The 25775-nt window shown below is 46.1% G+C and overlaps 1 protein-coding gene across 1 annotated transcript in view; it reads right to left on the minus strand.

The window, feature by feature from the left end:
- Nucleotides 1-2745: 2745 nt before the first annotated feature.
- The window catches only part of LOC103173597, a 65537-nt gene continuing 42507 nt past the window's right edge, over nucleotides 2746-25775 (minus strand). Inside the window, exons 3-12 of the mRNA XM_042345626.1 lie at nucleotides 18228-18261; nucleotides 15249-15575; nucleotides 11373-11657; nucleotides 10064-10348; nucleotides 8755-9039; nucleotides 7781-7879; nucleotides 6714-6741; nucleotides 5930-5973; nucleotides 4568-4608; nucleotides 2746-3457 (exon numbers count right to left, since the gene is read on the minus strand). Coding sequence (XP_042201560.1) covers nucleotides 3353-3457; nucleotides 4568-4608; nucleotides 5930-5973; nucleotides 6714-6741; nucleotides 7781-7879; nucleotides 8755-9039; nucleotides 10064-10348; nucleotides 11373-11657; nucleotides 15249-15575; nucleotides 18228-18261 — 1533 coding nt within the window. The 3' untranslated portion in view covers nucleotides 2746-3352. The remainder of the gene's footprint in view (nucleotides 3458-4567; nucleotides 4609-5929; nucleotides 5974-6713; nucleotides 6742-7780; nucleotides 7880-8754; nucleotides 9040-10063; nucleotides 10349-11372; nucleotides 11658-15248; nucleotides 15576-18227; nucleotides 18262-25775) is intronic.

The raw sequence follows: 25775 nt of genomic DNA on the forward strand, positions 1-25775 counted from the left end.
GTGCAATTTTAGTCAGATCATTACAGGAAGTTAAACAGTGCAACGCGAAAATCTAGTGGCAGTAATGTGGAGTTTCAGGTTTTTGTTTTTAATTTGAACACAGCTGGTCAGTGAAAGAATAGTCATCTGATGCACAACAATCATCGAGAGAAACGAGGACTCGATGAATTGTTTATACTGCCTTTCCGCTCTCCAGCATTAGTTGGTGATCACCGGACCGAGAGAATGAGTAATAAATTTAGTGAAATTGGATTCAGTGGGCAACAGTTTATCGACATAAAGCTGAAAAGGGAATGAAAATGTATTTTTGAGGTACAACAAACTACTGAGGAACAGCTCCGATTTTTTATGCTATGTGAAGGAGTCTAATTACATGCAGATTATTGGCTGTTTTGTTGAAAAAGTAAGAAATTATTAAGTGGATTCCCGCGGAGCTGTAATACCGACGTCAGCCTCCGGACGGCGATGTCGTACGTTGAACACAGGGAGGAGTTACAGTGCAACACCACTACCTGCTGGGCATGTGCCAGTAACTGCAGGCCTTACAGCCATTCCTATCTGCCTGGACTTGAGGGCATTTTAAATTCCCGCCACTCAGTGCGTAATTATTGTCAGATTTGGGGAACGAGGAAACTGGAAATATGTGGCCGTTCAGGGGTTCAATTGGTAAGTCTTTGCTTCGTGAAGAGCGCTACAAAACTGCAATTTGTTGTTGTAAATATTTGTTGCCAAGACTCACCTTTTTTCCACACCCCATCCTCACGCACAACAGCCCCTCCCCATCCTCACCTGCACCCAGCTACATCCCACCTTCACTCACACCGAGCTCCACCCCATCCTCCCCCACACCCAGTCCCACCCCATCTTCACCCACACCCAGTCCCACCACATCCTCTCCCACACCCACCTCCACCCCATCTTTACTCATATCCAGCACCATCCCATCTTCACTCACACCCAGCTCCACCTCATGTGCACTCACACCCAGCTCCACCCAATCTTTACTCACAACCAGCTCCACCCCATCTTTACTCACACCCAGCTCCACCCCATTTTCACTGACACCCAGCTACACCCCATCTTCACTGATACCCAGCTCCACCCCATCTTCACTGGCACCCATCTCCACCCCATTTTCACTCACACCCAGCTCCACCCCATCTTTACTCACACCCAGCTCCACCCCATCTTTACTCACATCCATCTCCACCCCATCTTAACTCACATCCTGCACGACCCCATCTTCACTCATTCCCAGCTCAACCCGTTCTTCACTAGCACACATCTCCACCCCATCTTAACTCACACCCAGCTCCACCCCATCTTCACCCACACCCAGCTCAACCCCTTCTTCACTCACACCCATCTCCACCCCATCTTCACTCACACCCAGCTCCACCCCATCTTAGCTCACACGCAGTACGACCGCATCTTCACTCCCACCCAGATCAACTTCTTCTTCACTCACACCCATCTCCACCCCATCTTCACTCACACCCAGCTCCACCCCATCTCCACGCACACACAGCACCACCCCATCTTCACTAACACCCAGCTCCTGCCCATCTTCACTCGCACAAGCCACCCCCAATCCTCACCCACACCAAGCCTCACACCATTCTCGCCCACATCCAGCCCCTTCCCTTCTCATCCACACATAGCCCTTACCCTGTCAACACATCCAGGTACTCCTCATCCTCACTCACACCCAACCAATCTCCCTTATCAGCCACACCCAGCCCCTCTCCCACCTCAACCACACACACCTCCTCCCCGTCATAGTGACCAGCACTAATACCATAATGACCAGCTCATCAATAAAACCATGGTGACAACGCATTCTCACACTGATAGCTGTTTCTGTCTGGTTTACGTATTCATGAACTTGCGCTGAAGTAAGAATTCATACACATTTCTTATTAAGCAGTAAAATTTAATAAAAGATTGCCAAGCTGACGCATAATGTAACCGATACATTCCATCAAATCAAATTAACGCTGAATATGGGATATTATATTTAATTGCAGTGAGTTGATCGGATCAATACAGTTGCGTTAATATAAGAAACGCTCACGTTACGGTTCCCATCAGCTGATTATGATTAAACAACACAGACGGTACATCAACAAGTAACAGAGCTGCCGATGTGCACACACTGTCTGTACTTTCACACATTTCTCTCTTCTCCCTCACTCTGTGTCCTCTCATACTCTTTTCCCTTATTTCTCCCTATTTATGTTCCTGTCTCTCAATACCTCGCCTCCCACGTGCATCGCCCCAACCCCCCACCCGCACACACTCTCTGTGCCATCTCTCACTCTCTCTGCTCTCTTCCTACTTGTTTGTTTCCCCTACTCTATCCCTCTCTCTGCCTGTCTCCATCATAATCGCTCTCTCAATCATTCGCTCACCTTCAGCCTCTGAATCTCTCTCTCCTACCCCAGTCTCCTTCCTTCCGTGTCACCCCTGTTTCTCTCTCTCTGTGACACTCTCTCTCACTCAATTACTCTCTCCTTCTCTCATACTTCAAACGCCCTCTTAGTTCTGAATCGCACATTAACCTTCTCCTCGCAAAAGCATTCTTTTCCAGTTGCTCTCAGTTGATCTCTCTCACTCCCACTCTTACCCTCCCGCACTCTTTCTGGCCCCTCTCACACTCTCTCGGCATCACTTTATCTCTGCTCGCCCCCTTTCTCCCGATCCCCCCTTACATTCTCTCTCCATCAATCACTCTTTCTCAAACACGCTCACTGTTGTGCCATCCAGTAGAATAAGCACTAATATTTCTGATACAAACTTTCACTCACACCCCTCGTCCTTTGTCTCTCCATCTCTCTCACAACCTGCCTTCCTCTCTTTTACTCTCTCTCCCTCTACCACACAGACTCTCACTCTCGTTATCTTTCTTTTAGTCTCTGATTCTCGCGGTGTCCCTCACTGAGTCCTTTTCTCTCTCTCTCTGACACACACACACACACACACACTCTCTCTTTCACACAATCTTTCTCGCAGGCAGTCCCGATGTCTCACTCTATCTCCTTCTCTCACTCAGTTTCCCACTCAGTCTCATTCAATCACTCTCTCACACACATTATCACTCAGTTCCTCTCCGTTTCAATACATCTCAATCTCTCGCTCCGTCTCTCACCCTCAGTCTCATTATATCTTTCTCAGTCTCTCTCTCTAACTCATTCACACTCACTCACTCATTCTGTCTGAGTCTGTAACTCAATCTCCACCCATGTCAGGGAGACAAGTGCAGTGAGTGACCCGTTGTCGTCAAACTGAAGCTGGTATTGAATATAGTTGCTGATGAGGAGCTGGAGCGAGGAGATGGCCACCGGCCTCCGTGCTACACTCTGACTGTGGCGTAGATTGGACCATCATTCTCACTGTTTTCATGGCCATTCTCAATCCTGTTTCCCAACATCAGATTGGCGTAGATGATGTCAGCATTCTGCAAACAGTGCAACACTCAACATATCTGCAGAAGGTCATTGGGAGAAAACCCTCCCCAACCACCCACCCCTCCCTGGAGACACCGACTCATATCTCCAGTGTGTGAGTGCGTTTGTTTCCCCTTCCCCACACCAGGAGTACTACACATGTTAAATTGCCTGCAAGTGGAATAAAGTATATTGATAAATCCCCCCGTAGATAAACCGGAGCCAAGAATAGGGACAATAGTCTTGCTTTTAAGGGTCTCCTCTGAGGTGAACGACGCTGTTTGAACGTAAAAGTAAATGCAGATGCACACAGACATGGAGACACTCTCTCTCTCTCACACACACACACACACACATACAAACAATGACACACACACAGACACTGCCACAGACAAACTGAGAGAAAGACACAGACACGTAGACAGATACACAAGCACATGGTTTTGAAGCTTTTCACGTTGAGAGAACGGCTGAAAGTGATTAAGAACATGTATTACAATTTGCGGAGAGTTTATAACCATAAACAAAAGGAGCAGCCGAGTTGTGCACAGAAACGTCCCTCATATACCCAGTCACACTTCAAGACAGTAAAATCTGTGAAGCGCTTTGAGACGTCCTCATCATGTAAGATGATCTATACCGAATGCAAGGATTATTATTATTTTGCTGAAATCAGCGAAAAAATTTTGACGACCAGTGCAAGGCGAGATTCTCCCCTGTCTTTCTCAATAGCCAAATTCCCGACTTTGAGGATAAAACCATGAATTTATAACTCAAGCGAGAGTGCTGCCGGCTGAGACAGCGTGACCGAGAGACTGAGCTGGGTCGTGCCAGGCTGACACGGCTGAGCTGGGTTAGACACAGTGATGAGCTGGGCTGAGCCAGGTCTATCCTGGTCTGACACACGGCCAAAGCTGGTCTGCTGACACAGGGCGTGAGCTGGGCTGTACAGAAAATGAGCTGACACAGGGCTTAGCTGGGCTTACACAGGGTTGAGGTGGGCTGAAACAGAGCCTGAGGTAGGCTGACACCTGGTTCAGCTGAACCGGTACAGGGCCTGAGCAAGGCTGACACAGTGTTAAGCTGCCCTGACAATGGCCAGTGATGCATTCACGACTCACCATTGGAGGCACCGACCGGGGAACCTTTCTCACCACAGCATCTGAAACAAAAGGAAACTGTATTTAACACCAGCACAATTCATTAACCGCACTATAGTTGAACAGTATTATTAAGGATATCAAATGTTGCAGTAAATAATTATTGACGATAATGCTGATAGTAAATATTAGATCACAGTTAATATTTTGGTAACAATGGCATTTGAAAAAANCTAACTTATCACGACATCGTGAAGTCCCAAAGAGCTTCACAGGATTGACGGTGTAATGGAGTTACTGATACTATGTCAATTAAAACTGGAAGACATTCATGCCAGCAGCCTCACAAACACACGTAGGTGAACGGTTTTGTTCTCAGAATTGTTGGGCAGATGGAGATCGTTGGCCGATTGAGAGAGGTTCTGTTCTTGAATAGCTCAGTGGGATCTTTAATATCCTCCTAAAGAGGCCGAAGATTCCTCCGTTTATCTTAAAATCTGAAGGACGAAACTTGAAGTGGCTCAAATTGAGAGAAGCGATTGACAGTCTGAGACACAGAAAAAAACATACAGACACACAAACACGCAACAGTCACACAGACTGGCACGCAGAGAGACCAAGAGATAAGGAGAGTGGCAGACACACAGATAGACACACTCAAGAGACACAGACTGACTAAGGGAGAAGGTGAGTGGAGACAAACAGACACACAAAGCAAACGGTAACGGGAGAGTGAAAGAGAGAGAGTGAGAGAGAGAGACATAGAGAGAGAGAGAGAGCAAGGATATGTGTAAGTATTATTAAGGACTTAAAAGATTGCAATTAATAATCTTTAATGATCATGCAAGCACTGGTGTCAGCAGCTCCAAAATCAGATGTACACAGGGCGTGAACAATAGTTTTCTGGAGGATTGTTGGACAGAGAGAGATTGTTGGCCATGAGGGACAGATTCTCTCTTTGAATTGGGCCGCGGGTTCTTTAATGTCCACCTAAGAGGGTAGAAGGGACGTCGGTATATCGTCTCTTCTGAAAGAAAAAATCTTGAAGTGGCTCAACTTGAGACAAGCGATTGACAGTCAGACACACAGACAATCATGCGGCAGACACACAGACAGAAACGCAGACAGACCAAGAGAGAAGGAGAGGGGCAGACATACAGATTGACGCACATTAAGACACCCACAGAGATGAAGGAAGAAAAATCGACTTGACAAGGGGAGAGACAGATCCAGATAAAGAGGGCAAGGAATCAATAGCCTCTGGTTTGGGGGAGGCTCATGAGCAGGATTGGTTTGGGTGGGGCTCGGGCTATCGGCTGACCTGACGAGTTTGTGATCAGCTCTTTTCACTCAGGACTCAAACCTAGGAAACTTCTCACTCACAGGTGACGTTGCTCGGTTCAGGGCCGCCTCCCGTGGGTACGTTCCTGCGAAAAAAAACAGAGAGTTGAGAACGACGTACTCTCTGCTCTTTCACTGAGGAGGATTGCGGTGCCCAGTCCTAGGCTTGTAACAGGGCTAACGACCAGAAACTGATCTGTGGTGAAGCGAGGAGGTGCGGGACGATTTGGGTTAGCAGCCAGTTGTCTGAGGCTTGTATAGAAACCCATCAACATGGTGACGAGTATGCATACCATACGATGAATTCCAGTCATGCCTCCAATAGAAGGCAATTCCTGTTTTTCTAATTAATATGCATTATATCTGCCAACCTAAGCCCCATGTAGTTTAGACGCAATCTGGCAAGAATCAGGATTTAGCGACCTCAAATTATGAATTGGGATCCCACCAGCTAAACCCACACGGCTTGCTGTAGGAAGCTCCGTCTTGCAATTTTCCTCTGCTTTTCGAGTTAGGAAATCTCTACCCATTAAGGATTTGTCCTGCAGTGTAGCAGGAGCTGCGTAGGAGGATTCCTTACCCCCAATATCTTTTCTGCCCTCCAAGTGTTGCCAATGAGTGTGGGAGTGTACACATGTACAGACAGTTTGGAGAGAGAGCAAGGAATGGGATTAAATTGGAGATTTCCAGTGGGGTGCAAGCACCACAACTGACACGATGGAGTGAAAGCAGGAATGGGAGTAGTATAGTGAGCACCAGTGGGGATGGAAGCACCAGTGCAAGCAGGATGGGGAAATAGAATGACATAGCGGAGAAATGTTCTCACCTTTCCCCACTTGAACTGTGCTGTTTACCTGTAATTGCAAAGGGTAACGCATGTCAAATATTGATCAGTACGGGTTGTGTATTTTTGTGGTAATATGAACAATAATCCTCCCTTTCATAGATTATTACCGTTTCAGTACAAAGGGCAGTCCCTACCCAAACACTTTCCCATCACTACCACCATCCATGGATGTGCCTTCAGCCACTTCGCCACGTTATTTGTAAATACATCCCAGTTTCCATCTGATTTAGCTCTGCTCCCACCCTCACACCACAAGACCCATCACTTCAACCGTGTCTTGTATTATTATTTCTATTCTGTGTAATAAACACTGCACTCAAATTGTAGTGACTCTGCTTTTTTAATGAAATGCGGCAGCCCATTGCACACAAGTGGGTAAAAAAGGCGGACATGGAGTGAGTGATCCATTTTATTTCGGGGATTTTTGGCCAGGATTGTCCCTTCTCCCTTCTCTTTTCGAATGCTGCTGCAGGAACTGTAATGTCCACATGATCAGGAAAACAGGACCTCGTTTTAACTTTCTCACTGTGGGAGGCTGAAAAACTTAACAGGGAACAAAGACTTGGAAACAAGAGTAGGGGACTGTACTGAATATTGTTAGTAATTATCTCAATCCAAAAGGATCATTGTCTACAGCCTTTAAACATCGATATTATCAAATACTCAAAGTTAAGGATAAAACTCATTGCCTATTTGCTAACATAAACAACGACATGTCTTTCTAACTAAGATCCATGATGCTGTCTAATCTGTCCCAACAATAAATGACTTGATAAAGACTGAATGACTGTTTGGGAGCTTTGTTGTCAGGTCCCCATCTGCACTCATTGACACGCAGAATATCAATACACAGTCGTTGTATACTTTCCTGTCTCCTTATTTTCGCCCACAAATATACAGTAAATTCACTTGACAGCATGTTCTGTGAAGCGCTTTGCGACTTCGAGAAGACAGGAAAAGCGATATATCAAATGCAAGGTTTATTAACATTATTATTTATTCCCAATAACTTTAAGCCATATTTACTGATATTATTGGCCACTTACCTTTTTTATATTCACTGATTCCCAGTAGTAACACAATTATCATTAACGCAGCGACAATCCCCGCAGCCAATCCTGTAATGTGCTTCCAGGTCCAATTTGCTAGAGAGGGAAATGACCAGAGTAATTTGTCGACTTTGAAGTGCTAATATTGGGGGTAAACCAATCACTTTAAATGCATCACTTAGGTCTCATCTCCTCCTGATTTGAATGCGCAAAAGAAGGAAATGTTTTCTGTTTTGCAATGAAAATTGCCGAATTTCCCCTCGTCTGTCTTCAAGAGAAAACATCTCGACGCTTGATCCTGGGGAGGTTGCGCTAAGCAGGGCCTCTTCTGGGGCTGCGCAGGTGAATAGCCAAGCTGCGGAAGATCGGAATCGACGACACACTTGATGATGGTCCCCAGTCTGCTCCATTAGCCAGGCATGTCCCCAGTATTCAAGGGAACTGCTGATAAAAAAACAGGCCAGCCTGGCTCATCGCCAAGAGGTTGAGGAGCAGATCGGCCACTTGGAGCCGGATTATTTCCACTTTGGCTTTAAAAACACAAGTGTTAGTGAGCATCTTGGTGGTTTGTTGCCTGGCAAGAAGGGATAGTCTATACTATTGGGTCAATGTGTGAGGTAGTTGGGTAAATAACAGCTGTTATGCAAGAACAAGATCTGGGGTCCGCCCAACCATGTCCCGCGGCAAAACACACCGCGAAGTGACGGATATCAGGTCAGCAGCGGCACTTTCCTCTGGTGAGAGTAGAGAGAGTTTAAACCCCAGATATGCTGTGCAGGGATGGCTCTGGAGTTTGGGTTTGGAAAATGTTTTATCGCGGGGATGGTTGCAGCCTGGTTCAAGCAATCCAACTTAGAGCAGGAAATAACGTGGAAATATGATCGATGATATTAAGAGTGACAAGAACAGAAGCTACTGTAAAAGGTCAGAAGACAAGTAGATTTTTGTGTGAGATTATACCCAAATCTTACCGCGCACAGTGATTCCCATACGCTCGCTCGCTATTGATGTAAACACTCGTCCGTCTATTTGTGTAGTATATTTACACGTGTAGTTTGCTGCACTGATCTCCGATAGGATGAATGTTACCGTGTTGTTATTCTCTGGAGCTGGTTGTGATATGATAAACGCATCATCTCTGTACAGAGAGAAATTGCTGCCAGGATAATTCCCAGAACATAAGATCTCAGCTCTTTCCCCTCTCACAAACACCCGGGAATTTGGCTTAAGCGAAATTTTGGCTTTCTGGAGCGGATCTGGAATTAAAACACAGTAAAGATCATCTCACAATCATTCGCTCTGTGAATAGACACGTTTCAGGTTATAGCATAAATGACCATTTGCTTCTTCCCCAGCCTGGTGAAGGTGTCTGGACGAGGTGAAGGTTTTGAGGGGCAGTTTCAGGGCAAACTCCAGTCGTCGTTTCTTTAGACAGAGGAAGGGGGGACAACGGCTGAGAGCGGAGTGGCCACGGAGGGCAGTGAGGCCGGGCAACTAACTAACAGCACCAGCATGAGACGGGAGAACGGGAATTTAATCTGACCAGCTCATGTGATTTTCAGAAGTGTTTTAAACAACAGCGTAGGATGTCAACCAGCGGATCAAACTTAGTTCTGGAGCATCGACTTCAGACAGAGGGAAATGGGATTGTGGAACTCGCTAACTGAAGCTAAGATTAAATCAGATAATCTAGATACATTCCAGATCTAATCACACCTTCATTTGAGTGAGAGGGACATATAGGATTTTGAGGCAGTGGGAGTGTGCGAGGCAATGAGCGACAGGGGAATAGGAAGTTTTGGAGGGTGTCAGGAATTTGGAGGCAGAAACAGACGTTGTGGGAGTAATAGAGTTTGTGAAAGGCAATGGGGTTGTGGGAGGTTATCAAGGTTTGTGAGGGAGGGTGGAAAATTGGTTGAGGGTGGCAGTGAATGTGAGGAAGGATGCGTGCTGTTGGAAGTGAGGGAATCAGTTTGATGGAGGAAGGGAGCAATGCAGATAATCTCGTATAAAAAAGCTAGTAATATAAGATACTTATTTGGGGAGGACAATTTTCCAGGGTTGTAGCGAGAGAGTTGGGGAGTGGGAATTAATCGGCTAGCTACTTCAGAAGAGCTGGCAAAGGAAAGATTGACAAATTTGCCTCCTTCTGTGCTGTATGATTCCATGATGAAATAAAATAAAGTGAGGATGGGGCGGAGGCGTGATATGATCGCAGTGACTGGACACTAGTGGGCAGTGAATACCCATTGATGAGAGATTTCAAGATCTCGCTCTTACCCCACAAAGAGATTCCCACTCGTTCGCTCTCTGGTGATGTGAGCTCGCGTGCGTCTATATGTTTAGCATATTTACACCAATAATTTCCTGCACTGATCTCCGATGGGGCGAATGTTGCCGTGTTGTTATTCTCAGGAGCGAACTGTGATGAGAGCAACTTCCCTTCTCTGTATAAAGAAAAATTGCTGCCTGGATAATTTCCGGAACATGAGATCTCAGCGCTTTCCCCTCTCACAAACACTCGGGAATCTGGCTTCAGCGAAATTTTGGCTTTCTGGAGCGGATCTGGAATTAAAACACAGTAAAGATCATCTCACAAATATTCGCTCTGTGGATAGACACGGTTCAGATTGCAGCATACATGACCATATACTTCTTCCCAAGCCTGATGAAGGTGTCTGGACGAGGTAAAGGTTCTGAGGGGCAGTTTCAGGGCAAACTCAAGCAATCATTTCTTTAGACAGAGGAAGGGGGCACAACGGCTGAGAGCGGAGTGCACACGGAGGGCAGTGAGGCCGGGCAACTATCTAACAGCTTCAGCATGAGACGGGAGAACGGGAATTTAATCTGGACAGCACGTGTGATTTTCAGCAGTGTTTTAAACAACAGCGTAGGGTGTCAACCAGCTTATCAAACTTAATTCTGGAGCATCGACTTCACACAGAGGGATGTGGGATTGTGGAATTCGCTAACTGAAGCTAAGATTAAATCAGATAGTCTGGATACATCCCAGACCTAATCACACCTTCATTTGAGTGAGAGGGACATATAGGATTTTGAGGCAGTGGGAGTGTGCGAGGCAATGAGCGACAGGGGAATAGGAAGTTTTGGAGTGTGTCAAGAATTTGGAGGCAGAAACAGACGTTGTGGGAGTAATAGAGTTTGTGAAAGGCAATGGTGTTGTAGGAGGTTATCAAGGTTTGTGAGGGAGGGTGGAAAATTGGTTGAGGGAGGCAGTGAATGTGAGGAAGGATGCGTGCTGTTGGAAGTGAGGGAATCAGTTTGATGGAGGAAGGGAGCAATGCAGATAATCTCGTGTAAAAAAGCTGGTAAAATAAGATAATTATTTGGGGAGGACAATTTTCTAGGGCTGTAGCGAGAGAGTTGGGGAGTGGCATTTAATCGGCTAGCCACGTAAGAACAGCTGGCATAGGCACGATTGGCAAATTTGCCTCCTTCTGTGCTGTATGATTCCATGATTAGATAAAGTAAAGTGAGGATGGGGCGGAGGCGTGATATGATCGCAGTGATTGGACACTAGGGGACAGTGAATGCCCCTTGATGAGAGAGTTCAAGATCTCGCTTTTACCCCACAAAGAGATTCCCACTCGATCGCTCTCTGGTGATGTGAGCTCGCGTGCGTCCAAATGTTTAGCATATTTACACCAATAATTTCCTGCACAGATCTCCGATGGGGCGAATGTTGCCGTGTTGTTATTCTCAGGAGCCGACTGTGATGCGATGAACTTCTCTTCTCTGTATAAAGAGAAATTACTGCCTGGATAATTTCCAGAACATGAGATCTCAGCGCTTTCCCCTCTCACAAACACCCGTGAATCTGGCTTCAGGGAAATGGTGGGTTTCTGGAGCGGTTCTGAAATTAAAGCGAATATAATCTCACAAACACTCGCTCCGTAACATGAAAACAGTTCAGTTCAGACGAAAACTGTGTATTTGCTTATTTCTCAGTGTGAGTTCGGGGACAGTTTGAGCTCCTGTTCGGCGTGAGCTCGAGGGTCAGAGTCAGTTGGGGGTCATTGGGTGTCACTGAGTGGAGACCTGTAGCTCAGTGGTTAGAGCACTCGCTTTGCAAGCGAGAGACCTGAGTTCAATTCCAGGCAGAGGGCGAAACCTTGGGCAAGTTTCCTTACTCCGTACAGAGCCTAATAATAATCCCTCCAGAACCAAAAAAAAATAATAAATTGGTCACTTTCAATCTACGAGTGTTTGTGGGACATTGCTGTGCGCAGTTGGCTGCCGCGTTCGCCCACAAATATACAGTTCATTCACTTTACAGTGTGTTCTGTGAAGCGCTTTGGGACGTCCTCCTGACGTGAAAAGCGCTATATCAAATGCAAGGATGATTATTATTATTATTATTGTGAACTCGATTCAGTATAAGCAGGGCGTCAGTGTGAATTCGAGCTCAATGTGAGCTGGGGGTCATTATAGTGTGAGCTCGGGCTGAGTTTGAGTTCAGGTCAATCTGAACTCATGGTCAGTTGTGAGCTCGGGGTCAGTGTGAGCTCGGGGTCAGTGTGAGCTCGGGGTCAGTGTGAGCTCGGGGTCAGTGTGAGCTCCGGGTCAGTGTGAGCTCGGGGTCAGTGTGAGCTCGGGGTGATTGTGAGCTCGGGGTCAGTGTGAGCTCGGGTCAGTGTGAGCTCGGGGTCAGTGTGAGCTCGGGGTCAGTGTGAGCTCGGGGTCAGTGTGAGCTCGGGGTCAGTGTGAGCTCGGGGTCAGTGTGAGCTCGGGGTCAGTGTGAGCTCGGGGTCAGTGTGAGCTCGGGATGATTGTGAGCTCGGGGTCAGTGTGAGCTCGGGGTCAGTGTGAGCTGGAGTTGCGTGTAGCCTTGACTGCCTGTTCAGGTAGTAGTAACAAATCTGATGACGATATTCAATAACGGAAGGGATTCTTTTCCTGGTGACTTTGCCAACAATCCCCAAATTAAAATTCCATTGGCCCTACTCCCCCCACCCCACCCCGACCCATATCAATGGAACGTTGTTGTAGTTGTGATCTACACCCGAACAGAATATGCCTCCGTCCAGTCCGTGTCCGCAGTCAGGCCGACCAAACAAGGTTCTGAATCCCCACTGCTCTTTCACGCTTCACCTTCTATTGCCATTACACTGACATCCTGTTCTTAACCCTCAGGCCCCTCCACGCACCCCCACCCCACCGTCTGCAACTCCTGGTTCTGCCCCCTGTGTACTGCCCCAGTGTTCCCCAATGCGCTCACCCGATGCTCAACGTATCTTTCTCAAACCGCTGTGATCAATCCCAATGTATTTCGCACCCCGGTGCTCTCAGCATACACCTGTTCCCAATCCCTGTGCTCAGCCCCACTGTACTCAGTTCCTTCTCTACTCATCGTCTGTAAACATTTCTCTTCAGATCCTCTCTCGCTTTCCACTCCGCCATGTTCTCCCACTTCCCTGTTCTTGGACACCAAGTGCTCAATCTTATTGTGTTCAGCCCCTTGTGCACACACCCACCGAAGCTCACCACACACGTGCTCAAACCCCGGCTACGCACACACGTCTTCTGCTGAACCCCTATTGCGCTCACCCTCCGTCTGCTCAAACTCTGTTTATCACCGCCTTGTGACCCTCCTGTGATTTCGACTGTGCTACTCCACTTTGTGCTTATCCTCCTGTGCTTCCCACCATTTGCTTGTCACCCATATGACCACTCCGTCATTAACTCTCCTTTGTTGCCCATTGCCTTGTGATTACCTCCCGTGTATGCAGCACCCGACTTGTGCTCATACCGCTATCTTCTCCGCCTGTGCTCACCTCCACTTGTACTTAATCCTCCACCTTATGCTCTTAAACTGCGCCCTCTTTCCACCGACTGTGCTCAACCCCAATATGACCTCACCCAGTCTTTAGAACCCAACGTACACACTCCCTCTTTGTTTCGCTTCACGTGGCTCTGCTCCCCGCCATTTCTGCTCGCCTTTGCGTGTTCTTAGCCTGGGATTGCCCTCCAAGTGCTGCCCCTCTGCTCACCCCTTCCTTTTGCTCTACATTGTGCTCAAGCCAACTCTTCTTATCTATACTGTGCTCCACTTCCCCTGTACACTTCCATCCTGTGCTCACACCCACCCATGTGCAGTAACCCTGTAGTCTACTCAATGTGTTTAACCCCTGTTCTTCCCGGTGTGCTCCGCACCACATACGCATTCCCCGATTATCACCTCCTGTGCTCCCCAAATTGTTTGAAGCAGCTACACTCTCGGCCTAAAATTCCCATGCTCTAAACCCAGCTGTGCCGATCGCTGTGATGCACACCGAATCGCCCCGTGCTCTCCTTGCACCTCTCCTCATCATTGTGTGCTCATCCCCACTGTACTCAACTCCATTTGCACTCCAAACCTTTATTCACCCAGCACTCTCCTCCCCACTTTTTGCTAACTCTTCCCGGGCTCAGATCCGGTGCTCACCCCTCTGTTTTTCAGCCCCGTGTGCTAAAACCCACACTGGATCACTCCACTAGCGTGCGCACCTTCCTCGTGCTTTTTCCACTGTATTCGCCACACCTATGCTCAACTCCGCTTTGTGCTCTCCCCTCCGGGCGCTCAAAACATCCACGCTCTGCCTTTATGTTCACCCCACTCGAGTTAAGAAAAAAAGATCCCCCACTGTGCTCACGCTGATTGCGTTCAGTTACTGAGATCACAATCATTTGCGCTGACACTGTTCTCTGACCTCCTTTGCTCACCACGCTTCATGTGCACAACAACTGTGCCCCACGTGTGCTCTTCAAGGAGCTTACCCCTGTGTACTCCACTTCCTGTGCTAAACAAGCCTGTTCTCAAAGCCCTCTGCTCATTCCCCCAACGCGCTCAACGAACCATGCTTATCCAACACATACTCACACCCAATGTACCCATAGCACTCTCCTCAGCACACATGTTTCTCGGCCCTCTGTGATCACACCAAGCCCCTTGTGCCTATTCCGCCTGAGCTCAACAAACCTTGTGCTCAAATCTCTGTGCTATCGCTCAATGTCTTCAAACCTGACCTGCAAAACCATAGGCTGATACTATGCGACCAATCCCTTTCTGCTCACAAAATGCGCTCCCTGCCATTTTTCACCCACTGTGCTCAGTCGCCCTGTGCTCACGGATCCTGTACTCATTTCCATTTCACGCATTCGTTTGTGCACACCCGCAATGCTCAGCCCCCTGTGCTCAACTCTCTCACACACCCATTGCTCACAACTCGCACACAACCCGAGCACGTGGTTATTCTCAGAGACACACTAATTTAACTGAGCAAATGACGCCGGCATCATTGGAATTGGATTCGGAAAATTTATCACAGGGCTATGAGCGCAACCTCTCCTCTCAGATTTCATAAAAACTAACATATTGTGGGACACAATCTTTAACAGTGTTCCTCGATCCGTAGTTTACCGAAAACATGAGAAAAGAAAAATGATCGAAGACTGAAATATTTACCTGTACAGATGACGCCGGCATCATAGGTGTGTGGCCAGGAATAGCCACCACCCCAGGGCTGTGACTGACAATCCCTCAGAGTAGACTCACTCCCTCTGCAACGAACATCCCACGTCACAACGGGATCTGAGCCTTCGCCAAAGTGAGCGTCTCCTGATGCTGACAGCGCGGCTCCACAGCCCAACTCCTTACACACCACAGCCGCGTCCGCCATATCCCAACCACTGTCACCAGAGCCGTAGCCATCCACTGTGCCCCATTGTCCATCGTGGTAAACCTCCACTCTCCCGGCACACGGGCTGCCGCCATTCACCAGCCTCAAAACATCTGCCAAAAGAAAAAAAACATCTGCCTCACAATCACTGTAAGACATCCCACAGAGTATTGACGGAATCCAGAATAATTCAGCACAAGGTGCATGTCACCTTGGGAGGGTTTCTCGACGGTAAACAATACAACAACAATATTAATCATTATAATTGTTTCAATGACTGTTAGCTACTTGCAGTCGAAAACCCGGGTATCAGCAGTAATATTAACAATTAATTCCACCGCTAGATATAACGGTTGCAGCTGCGTTTGGAAGAGAAGGATATAGTTTTTATATTATTATACTTAATATTATATTATTATACTTAATATAGATTATTATAATTTACATAAGATAGGAGATTCCCCCAAAACTATGGCAGTGGTTTACTGCTTTGCGACAGCATACATTAATGCGCACGTGTTACTGAAAGAATATTGTGTGATTTTTCTCTGTCGCTAACTCATTGCGGAATATTATCCACACATCATATTTTGGAGCTTCATTAAATATATTTATTTGTAGCTCATCAACGATCGGCATTGGCCACGACTCTGAAGCAAACAAGAACTTCACGAAGAGGTAAATATCGTTCTACAGCATTTGTTTATTGCGCTTTGGCAGATTCCCAGATGCAGATATTGTTGTTTTATGATTGCATTAATATATCGCTTTTTCTTGTTTGAATGTATGTGTATGTGTGTATGGGCGTGTGGGGGAGGCGCGGACGTATATAGTGCACAACCACACACAACACGAACGAACCCAGGCACAGACACGAGCACAACCCCAACTCCGGCCAAAGCACCTCGCCCCGAGGACACTTCCACCACCTACAGCGCCAGAGCACAGCCACACCCCAACGCACAGACCCCTTCGACAGTGCACAGTCGCTACAATACAAAACAGAAGACATCCCCTCGGGCACGGCAACCGTCCACAGGAAATAGCGAAGCCCCCAGGGTACACAAACCCCACACAGGGAAGCCCGACACCAGGTATAGCCAGATCCAGACAAAGACCGCTCTCCCTGATAAAAACCCCTCCCAGGTAACAGCAACTACTCTCACCTCCGATAGCTGCTTCTCAGGCACAGCGGCGCCATCCTGCGGCACAGCGCTCCCTTCCCCTCCCCTACAAACGAGGGCACAGCTTCCCCACTAGTAGCAGCGATCTTGAACTCCTGCAGAAACCCACACTGCCCCCGGTAGAGCCCTCACAAGACAAAACAAACCCAGGGCCCACCGACCTATCCCCACTGTACAGACCCTACCACAGTTCTTCCCCTAACCCTGGTCACAAGCCCCCACAATGGTACAGCTCCCACAGGAACAGCCACCTACCCAGGGTACAGAGATGCCTAATAGGACAGTCCCTCCACAGAGCACCCAACCCACACAGCGCGATGGAGACAGCCGAACTCCAAAGTTACAGCCCCTACCAGTCACAGACCATCCCCAGGGCACAATGCACCCCTGCGAAATGCCACACCGACACAGCCATCCTCCGGAAACAGCTGCTGCCCAGAGCACAGCTGCCAATCAAGGTACAGCCTCCCCAACGTGCACAGCATCCTCCAGGGCAAAAGCCCTCCGCGCCTTTTGCTCAAAACCCTTGTGTTCTTACTCATCCTATGTATCACGACACTTTGCTCACCCAAACTCTTTAGCACACATCAGCTCACACTTCTGTGCTCACACCCATACTCTCCCCATGCTCTTCTCGTTTGCACAAACCCCAGGTGCTACGCGTGTTTGCCTGCCACCCCAGTGCTCCCCATTTGCTTTACCCAAATTTTGCTCCTAAACCACTGTGACCTTCCCTCCTACTATCATCCCCTACTTGTGCTCAGCACCTGTTGTCAGACCCTGTGCTCATCTCCTGTGCTCCCTCCCTCTGCTTCCCCCCATCGTACCCTCCGTACTCACCCCCTTGTTCACTTCCCCGTATGTGCTCACACCATTTGCTCACCCCTTGTGCTCCACATCTTAGGTTTCCGAAGTGCTTACCGACCATGTGTTCAACCATTTGCTGTTCTCAAACCCCCGGTGCTTACGTCTACCTTGCTCATTACAACTCCCGTGCTCACCACCGGGCCAACGCTTATCCACCGAATGCTAATCGCTCCTCTATGTTCACTCCTACTGTGCTCACCCCATTGTATTCTACCCCCTTGTTGCCCCCATTTGTGCTGACCACCTCCCAACTGTTATCTCCCAACTCCGTGTGCTCAAGCCCCCTGTGATGACCCCAAATATGCTCAACTCCTCTGGAACACCTCCATATACTTCGTCCCTGCGCTCACCCACCATGTACTCTCGCCCTTATACTCTGCCCCTTGGGGTCGTCCCCTGTGCTGAGTCGAATGTGTTCACCACTGCACCCATCCCGTGCTCACCCCACCAAACGAATCTCTTGTAAAACGACCTGACGATGATCGACAGATTTATTTAACTAAGCAGATGACGCCGACAACATAAGTGTGCGACCCGCATTAATGTCCCCAGGGCCATGAGCGTGAACTCTCTCCTTCCCATCAACCCCTCCACCCCAGATTTAGTAATAATCCACTGACATATTGTGGGTTAAAAAACTTGTATCAGAATTTACCTAATCGTGGTTTAAAGAAAACATGAGAAAGAAAAATGATCAGACAATGAATTAATTACCTGAGCAGATGACGCCGGCATCAGAGGAGTGTGACTAGGCATAGTGACCCCAGGTCCCTGAGGGACAATATCTTAGGCCAGACTCACTCCATCTGCACCGAACATCGTACGTCCCAACGTGACCTGAACCCTTCCCAAAGTGAGCGCCTCCTGATGCTGACAGCGCGACTCCACAGTCCAACTCGTTACGCACCACAGCCGCGTCCAACATATCCCAACCACGGTCATCAAACCAGCCCCGTACAAAGCCATAACCACGCACTGTGCCCCACTTTCCTCCATATTGAAACTCCACTCTCCCGGCACAACGGCTGCCGCCATTCACCAGCCTCACACTCGGTGTAAAACATCATACGCAGATTTACGAGTCTGTTTCCTCTTTGACTTCCAGTCACTCAGGATAATACAATTTAATGTACATGTACAGAGAATCTGTCACATTGGGAGAATGTTTGGCGATAAAAAAAACAACAATAATAATCATTGCAATGGTTGCAGTGATTGCTGGCTATATACAGTCCATAATCCAGGTGTCACTATAAGAGTAATAGGTTTTTGCCGTATTAGCTTTACCTGTTGCAGCTACGTTTAAAATTAAAAGATAGTGATATAATACTTTATATTATTATGCTCTATATTATTAGACTGATATTGGATTATTTTACATCATATTGGACTGTTATACTTTATATTAAACTATTCTTGTTGATATTAGAATATTATACTCAAGATCAGATTATCATACTTTATATTTAGATTCACGGTCAGGGCACAATTTTACACAAGTTTCCTCTATCCACATGTTCTGTCTATCTTGCAGTCAGTAGGATCTCAGAAGTCAATTTGCGGTTTCTTTTCTGGGGATCATAATGCCTTAGAAAAAAGTAATTTGGTCCGTGAATCTTTGTAAGAAACCACTGTGAGCGAATGGCTGCCGTATTTCGCCCACAAACATATAGCCGTTTCATATTGCAGTACAATCTGTGAAGCATTTTGTGACCCGAAAGACGCTCTAACAAATCAATCGATGTTTATTATCATCATAGTTTATATTAGATTACTATATTTTGTATTGTATTATTACACGTTATATTATATAAAATGTATATAATATATTTTATTGTTCTAACTTTATATACGAAAGGAGATTTCACACAAAATACGGCCATGGTTGACTGCTTTGTTACAGAATATTTTAGTGCAGATCCCTCAGAGCAGACTCGCTTCCTATGTACTGAACACCATACTCCAGAACGAAGCATGGTCGATTTTGAAGTTCTTCAAAAGCTAACTGAACATGGAGAAGGAAGGGGAAAGGCACAGCGGTTTAGGAAAAGAGATAATATTCCCATAGCAAGATTTGGTTGTTAGATTGTGTCACTAACCTGCAGATTCCACAGACTTTCTCTCCAGAAGTATTACTGTACAAGGGAAAGAAAGATCAAAGCAGGAATTATTAATAAATAATTCACCCAAAAATCTGCCGTCACACAATCGTTCCTTGACTACAGGCAGCCACTCAAGTTCGCCGTCAAAAAGATCATGAGTGGGGAAGCGAAAACTAGCGCAAATACAATCGGAAAAAAGCGGAGAGGGATTGGGATTATTGTAGAGAGCTCCATTGGGGGAGTGAGCACCATCACAGGCACAACAGGACTGAACAAAGATAACTTTCACAGACTGACAAACACACCGTTGGGCTGAACATCATTTTCTGTGCAAGAAAAAACACAAATTACTGCAGATGCTGGATATCAGCCAACAAAAACAAAAGTCGCTGGGAACAGACAGCAGTTGAGGTAGCAGATCTAACGAAGTGTCGTGGACACGAAACGTTGACTATCCTTCCTTTCTCCTTAGATGTTTCCTGACATTCTGAGTGTTCCCAGCGACTTCTGATATTTATTTTCTGAGTAAGGGCCGTTTGTGTTTCTGTTTCTCTTTCGAGTCTTGGAGAAGAAGCGATTTGCTGACCACTTACTACCTGAGAAATTTGTGTCTAACAGACTGAGCAGATTGTGTCTCTATTTCTGTATGAAGTGTGCTTACTGCTGTTGTTTTTCCTGGTAGCTCCTGTCCTGTTACCCAACAATAACAACTTGCATTTTGACATCTTGCATTGGTACAGTATTAAATATACGTTAATGAGGGAAAGCATAGAAATGACTTTCTCTCCTCATTGTCTCCTTTCTCCCCTATTGCATTCGCCCCTCCCGCCTCTCCTACACCAACAAAAAATTAAGGAGCCTGGAGGATAAAGACAACTAAGGTGATCGAACGCACGGTCAAAGGGAAGAGTGTTCTTATTTATCTTGAAGGAAGCAAGGAAAGGGTGAGGTAGGCGGATTTCAGAATGTAGACCCAGTGGATGGTTAGAGAGTGACTAAATGCTCGCCCGTCTATGGTGGGACTGTGAGGTCGGAGGCATGAATGAGGCTGGAGTCCACTAAGCTGAGGGAGCGAGCAGATTGGTAAGGCGTTAGGAAGTCGCAGATGTAAGGCTGAGTGAGGACGTGGAGGGCTTCCAAGGTGAGTAACAGGATCCTGAACTGTATCCAAGAATGGGGATGATACGGTCACAGAGCCTAGTGGAGGAGCTGACACTAGCTGCAGATTTCTGGTTGATCTGCAGCCGATAGCGGGAGTATTTGGGCAGGCAGACACGCAGTGTGTATGCGTACAGAATCCTGGATCTTAGAAAAGCATGTTATAAAAGCATGTATGAGGGTTCCGGCAGCCTGCGGTGTGAGACAGTGGCGGAATTGGTTAATGTTGCGGAAATGGGGGAAGGCAGAGAGGATTATGGTACGGGTTTGGGATACATAGGATAGTTGAGGATCAAAAAAGACGCCTCTCACTCTTCTCTCATTTCCATCTCTCTGGCTGGCACGACTATCCGAATGGGTTATAATAATAAATAATAATGCTTGCATTTCAAATAGCGCTTCTCATGCCTTCTGTACATTCTGTGAAGCGCTTTGGGACGTCCTCCCGACGTGAAAAGCGCTATATCAAATGCAAGGATTATTATTATTATTATTATTGTGGACATGTCTAACGTGAATTCACCGTATATTTGTGGGAAAAGTGCGGCAGGCAATTGCACATAGCAGTGTCCTACAAATAGTCGGGGATTGAAAATGACCAATTTATTATTGTTTTGTTTAGGAGAAATTATTATTAGGCGTGTGGTGTAGAACTTGCCCAAGGAATAGAATAGAATAGAATTGCCCTGCCTGGAATAGAACCAAGGTTTCTCGCTTGCAATGCGATTGCTCTAACCACAGAGCTACAGAACCCCACTTTACGGTACATTCCCACAAATATTCGTGGATGGAAACGATACTCACCGAAAATAAGAAACAATGATTCCATTTCGAAAATGTGGAGGCGCTCGAGTCAAGTACAGAACCTGGCGGCTTGTGTTTGTGTCCGACGGGGAGGGATCTGTGCAGACTTAGATCACATGGAGTAATTCTCAGGAGAAGCTTTTGACAATGTCACTCTGCTCTGTGATCACCAAACATCCACTTCTCTGTAACACTTACATCTAACGCTGTTATGACACACACAAGGAGGAACATTCTGACACACCCACACCCCGATACAGACAGACACAAACACACAACACACACACATAAACACACATTCAGAGAGAACACAAACTGTGACTTACAGATGTATATTTAGCGACGCTTAGAGATGGAATCAGAGACTCAGACTCTCTTTCTCTCTCTCTCTCTCTCTCTCTGCAGAACGAACACGACATGTATTAGCCTTTACAGGAATTGTTGCAACAATTGCAAACAAACCGCCAGCGTGAAGCTGATTCTGAGAAACCGCAGAATGTTATTTTAGTGCGGTGAGCAAAGCTCCGATTGGGTGCTGTGAACTGAGCTGGACACCCAGCGCTGAGTATTTTGTGTAATGAAGAAGTAGTTTTTTTTCCTGTTGTCATATTGGACTCTTCTCCATTGCTGTGTGCGCAATTCTGCGTGTTTGTGTTCGTCTGCAAATACACAGTCACGACATATTACATTGATTCCCGTGTAAAACTATGGAAGGATTGCACGCAGCAATGAATCCTGGAGTCAAATGCAACAGTACATAGACAGAAGAAACCACACATTTACGCTCTAAGTTTAGCCTCTTTGACGGATCACCTCCTTCCTCTTTTCAGTTGCTCACATTTTATCTTTTCTTGCGATATCCTTCTTTCCTTCCCCGCAGTATTTCAGGGCATTCATTGCTGATTAATGCCCTGCGTAGATCAGCGTAGATTTATTCGATTATTACCGGGGATGAAAGGGATGAGTTACGAGGGTAGGCTGATCAATTTGGGCCTATATTCTCTACAATATAAAATAATTAGAGTGGATCTTATCGAATCCTATGAGATCATCAAAGGGCATGATAGAGCAGATAGTGTGAGATTTTTTCCCCTGGTTGTAGAAACTAAAACCAGGTGTCACATCTTTAAAATCAGAGGCCAACCCTTTCGTACTGAGTTGAGGAAGAATTTCTTCACTCAAATGGTCGGGAATGTATGGAACTCACTACCCCAAGCACACTCTCGCTCTATGTCTCTCAAACTCTCACTCACTCTCCCCATATTTTTCCCTCACACTATCAGTCTGTCTCACAAATTCTCTCTTTCTCTCTCTGTCTCTCTCTCTCTATATATATGTGTGTATATTTACATATATACACATGTACACACCAGATCAATTTAAGCCGAATACAAGTGTCAGTATTCGATATTTTGTAAATGGCAAAAGACGATGTGTAGCTGACCCACTGTCATGGTGTTAGTTTTGCAACTTTACGGGATATGAAGCACAAACGGCACAGCACTTCCCAACAAAACGATCTCAAACATTTAACTCAAAAAGGAAAAAACAACTAAACGGAACAACATAATTTCTTTAGCGGTGTTTTGTATCTGCATTTCTCTGGACAGTAACCTAATCTGGAATCTCAAATGTGCCCTCCTGGCTGGTCTCACGGCTCCACAATACACAATAATCGCTTAATTGAGAGTTTCCAGCCCTGCTGTATTGACGGCTTTTAAGAACATTATAATCAGATAAGGAAGCCATTCTTCACTCTTCATAACTTCATTTGACTGCTTAGAGTGCCAATATTTCTTTCTTTCAAGTTGCAAGTTTAATATAACATAACACAATTTACATTCGCATAACGCCTTTCACTTCGGGTGTTCAGCTATTTGTGCAAATTAATATGATTCATGTGAAATCTTATGGTCACACTCTGTCTCTCTCACACACACTGTGTATGTCATACTCTCTCACACTCTGAAAGACTGTGCAGCTCGCACTCACGGTGCCTCTATCTCCACCTGTGTCTCGCACACACTCAGTGTGCCTCCATCTGTTTCGTTCAAACTCACTGTCACATAAACACCGTGTCCCTCATTATTTCTTTCTCTCGCTCTCTCGCTCCCTCTCACTCGCAACCTCATTCATTCGCTGTAACTCTCACACTATCTCTCTTTGCGTCTTTCACACTGTCATTCTCTCTTACAAATTGTGTGTCTCACAATCTTTGTCTCTCTCACTTTCTCTCTCCCCCTCTCTCTCTCAGACTGTCTGTTTTAGGATCTTAGATGAGACGTTAAATTGAGGTACAGTTTGTGCTGTCTCGAAGACAAATTTTAAAGATACCGAGACGCCATTGGGAAAACAGAAGTATGTTTCTCCAGGTGCTAGATTCCAGACCAATTCAATTTAATCTGTAAGAAATTGTTAATATTGGACAGAGTGTAAATGGCAAAGGTTGATGTGTGGCTGATCCACTGTCATGGTGTTAGCTTAGCAGAACTGCCGGATATTAAGCACAATCCACACAAATCGCCCTGCAAGAAGTGCTCAAATATTTGTATGCCAAAGGAAAAGTGACTAAACAGAAATACGGAATTTCTTTTGCGGAATTTTATCTATATATATCTCTGGACTGCAAAACACACATCGAGTCTCCAATCTGCTTTTTAATAAAAGTATTAATCATCGCATTTTCATGAATACTTCATCGAGACGTTTCAGGGAAATAATTTATATTTCAGAAGATGTTGTTCAGAATGAAAGTGCATTTATGCCAGAAAATTAGAAGGTAGCACATCAAACGCACAATTTAAATCAGAAAAATTAGGAAAACGGGTCAACAACAGCACTGTTTTCTTTCTCACATTCATTGCTGACCAGGAACACTTTTATCCAACTCTGCCACATTACCTGCCCCAATCCAAAAATCACATTCACAGCAGCCGAAACACTCACTGCCGACTGGAGTATTCTGTTGACCTTGTTTCTGGTCTCGCCAGCTCCAAAAATACACATTAAATCGATTAACTGAGAGTTCCCCAGACCTGCTGTCTTGCCTGCTTTTAAAAACATTACAATCATATAAGGAAGCTGCTCTCCAGCCTGCAAAACATCGGATGACCACAGGTGGAGCTAATATTTCTACCTTTCAATGTACAAGTTTAATAAAATATAAAACAATTTACATTTGACTAGCGCTTTCACGTCGGAAGATTAGATTTTGTGCAGATTAATGTAATTGATGTGAAATTCGATGGTAGCATTGCTCAAACTCTCAGTCTCTCTCACACACAAACACTGTGACTCTCGCATTCTCTCGCACCCTGTGAAACACTGTGTCGCTCAAACTCTCAGTCTGTCTGTCTCCATATGTGTCTCTGACACTTTCAGTCTCCCTCTATATGTTTCTCTCAAAGTCTGTATTACACACACACACCTTGTCTGTCACACTCTCAGTCTCTCTCCACCTGTGTCTCTCAAATTCTCTGTCAAACACAAGGTGTCTCGCTGTCACTCTCACAATCTCCCTCTCCCTCTTTGTCTCTCACACTACCACTCTCAATCTCCCTTTATGAGTCACTCAGTGTAAGCCTCTCGCAAACTTAGTCACTATCGCTCTCACTCAAACTTACCGTCTGCTTATCACACGCTTTAAAATGAGAGATGCAACTGACCTTTATTTGTGTTGTGTTGAAGACATATGTTGAGAACCCGAGACGTTATCTAGAAGTGAGAAGCGAGTTTATCCAGTGTTTATATTCCAGAGCAACTCAATTTAAGTTGTATGAAAGGGTTAATATTGAAATGGCAAAACCTGATGCGTAGCTGAAACACTTCCATGATGTTAGTTTAGAAGCCAACATGGAGGAGTCCTGTAGCTCAGTGGTTAGAGCACTCGCTTTGCAAGTGAGAGACCTGAGTTCAATTCCAGGCAGAGGGCGAAACCTTGGGCAAGTTTCCTTACTCCACACAGAGCCTAATAATAATCCCTCAAAAAAAAACAATAATTAAATTGGTCATTTTCAATCTACGACTGTTTGTGGGACATTGCTGTGCGCAATTGGCTGCCGCGTTCACCCACACATATACAGTCAATTCACTTTGCAGTGTGTTCTGTGAAGCGCTTTGGGACGTCCTCCCGACGTGAAAGCGCTATATCAAATGCAAGGATTATTATTATTATTAATAAGTATTTATCCTGAACATG

Source organism: Callorhinchus milii, unplaced genomic scaffold, assembly GCF_018977255.1.
Source record: "Callorhinchus milii isolate IMCB2004 unplaced genomic scaffold, IMCB_Cmil_1.0 Scaffold69, whole genome shotgun sequence".
Taxonomy (NCBI): domain Eukaryota; kingdom Metazoa; phylum Chordata; class Chondrichthyes; order Chimaeriformes; family Callorhinchidae; genus Callorhinchus; species Callorhinchus milii.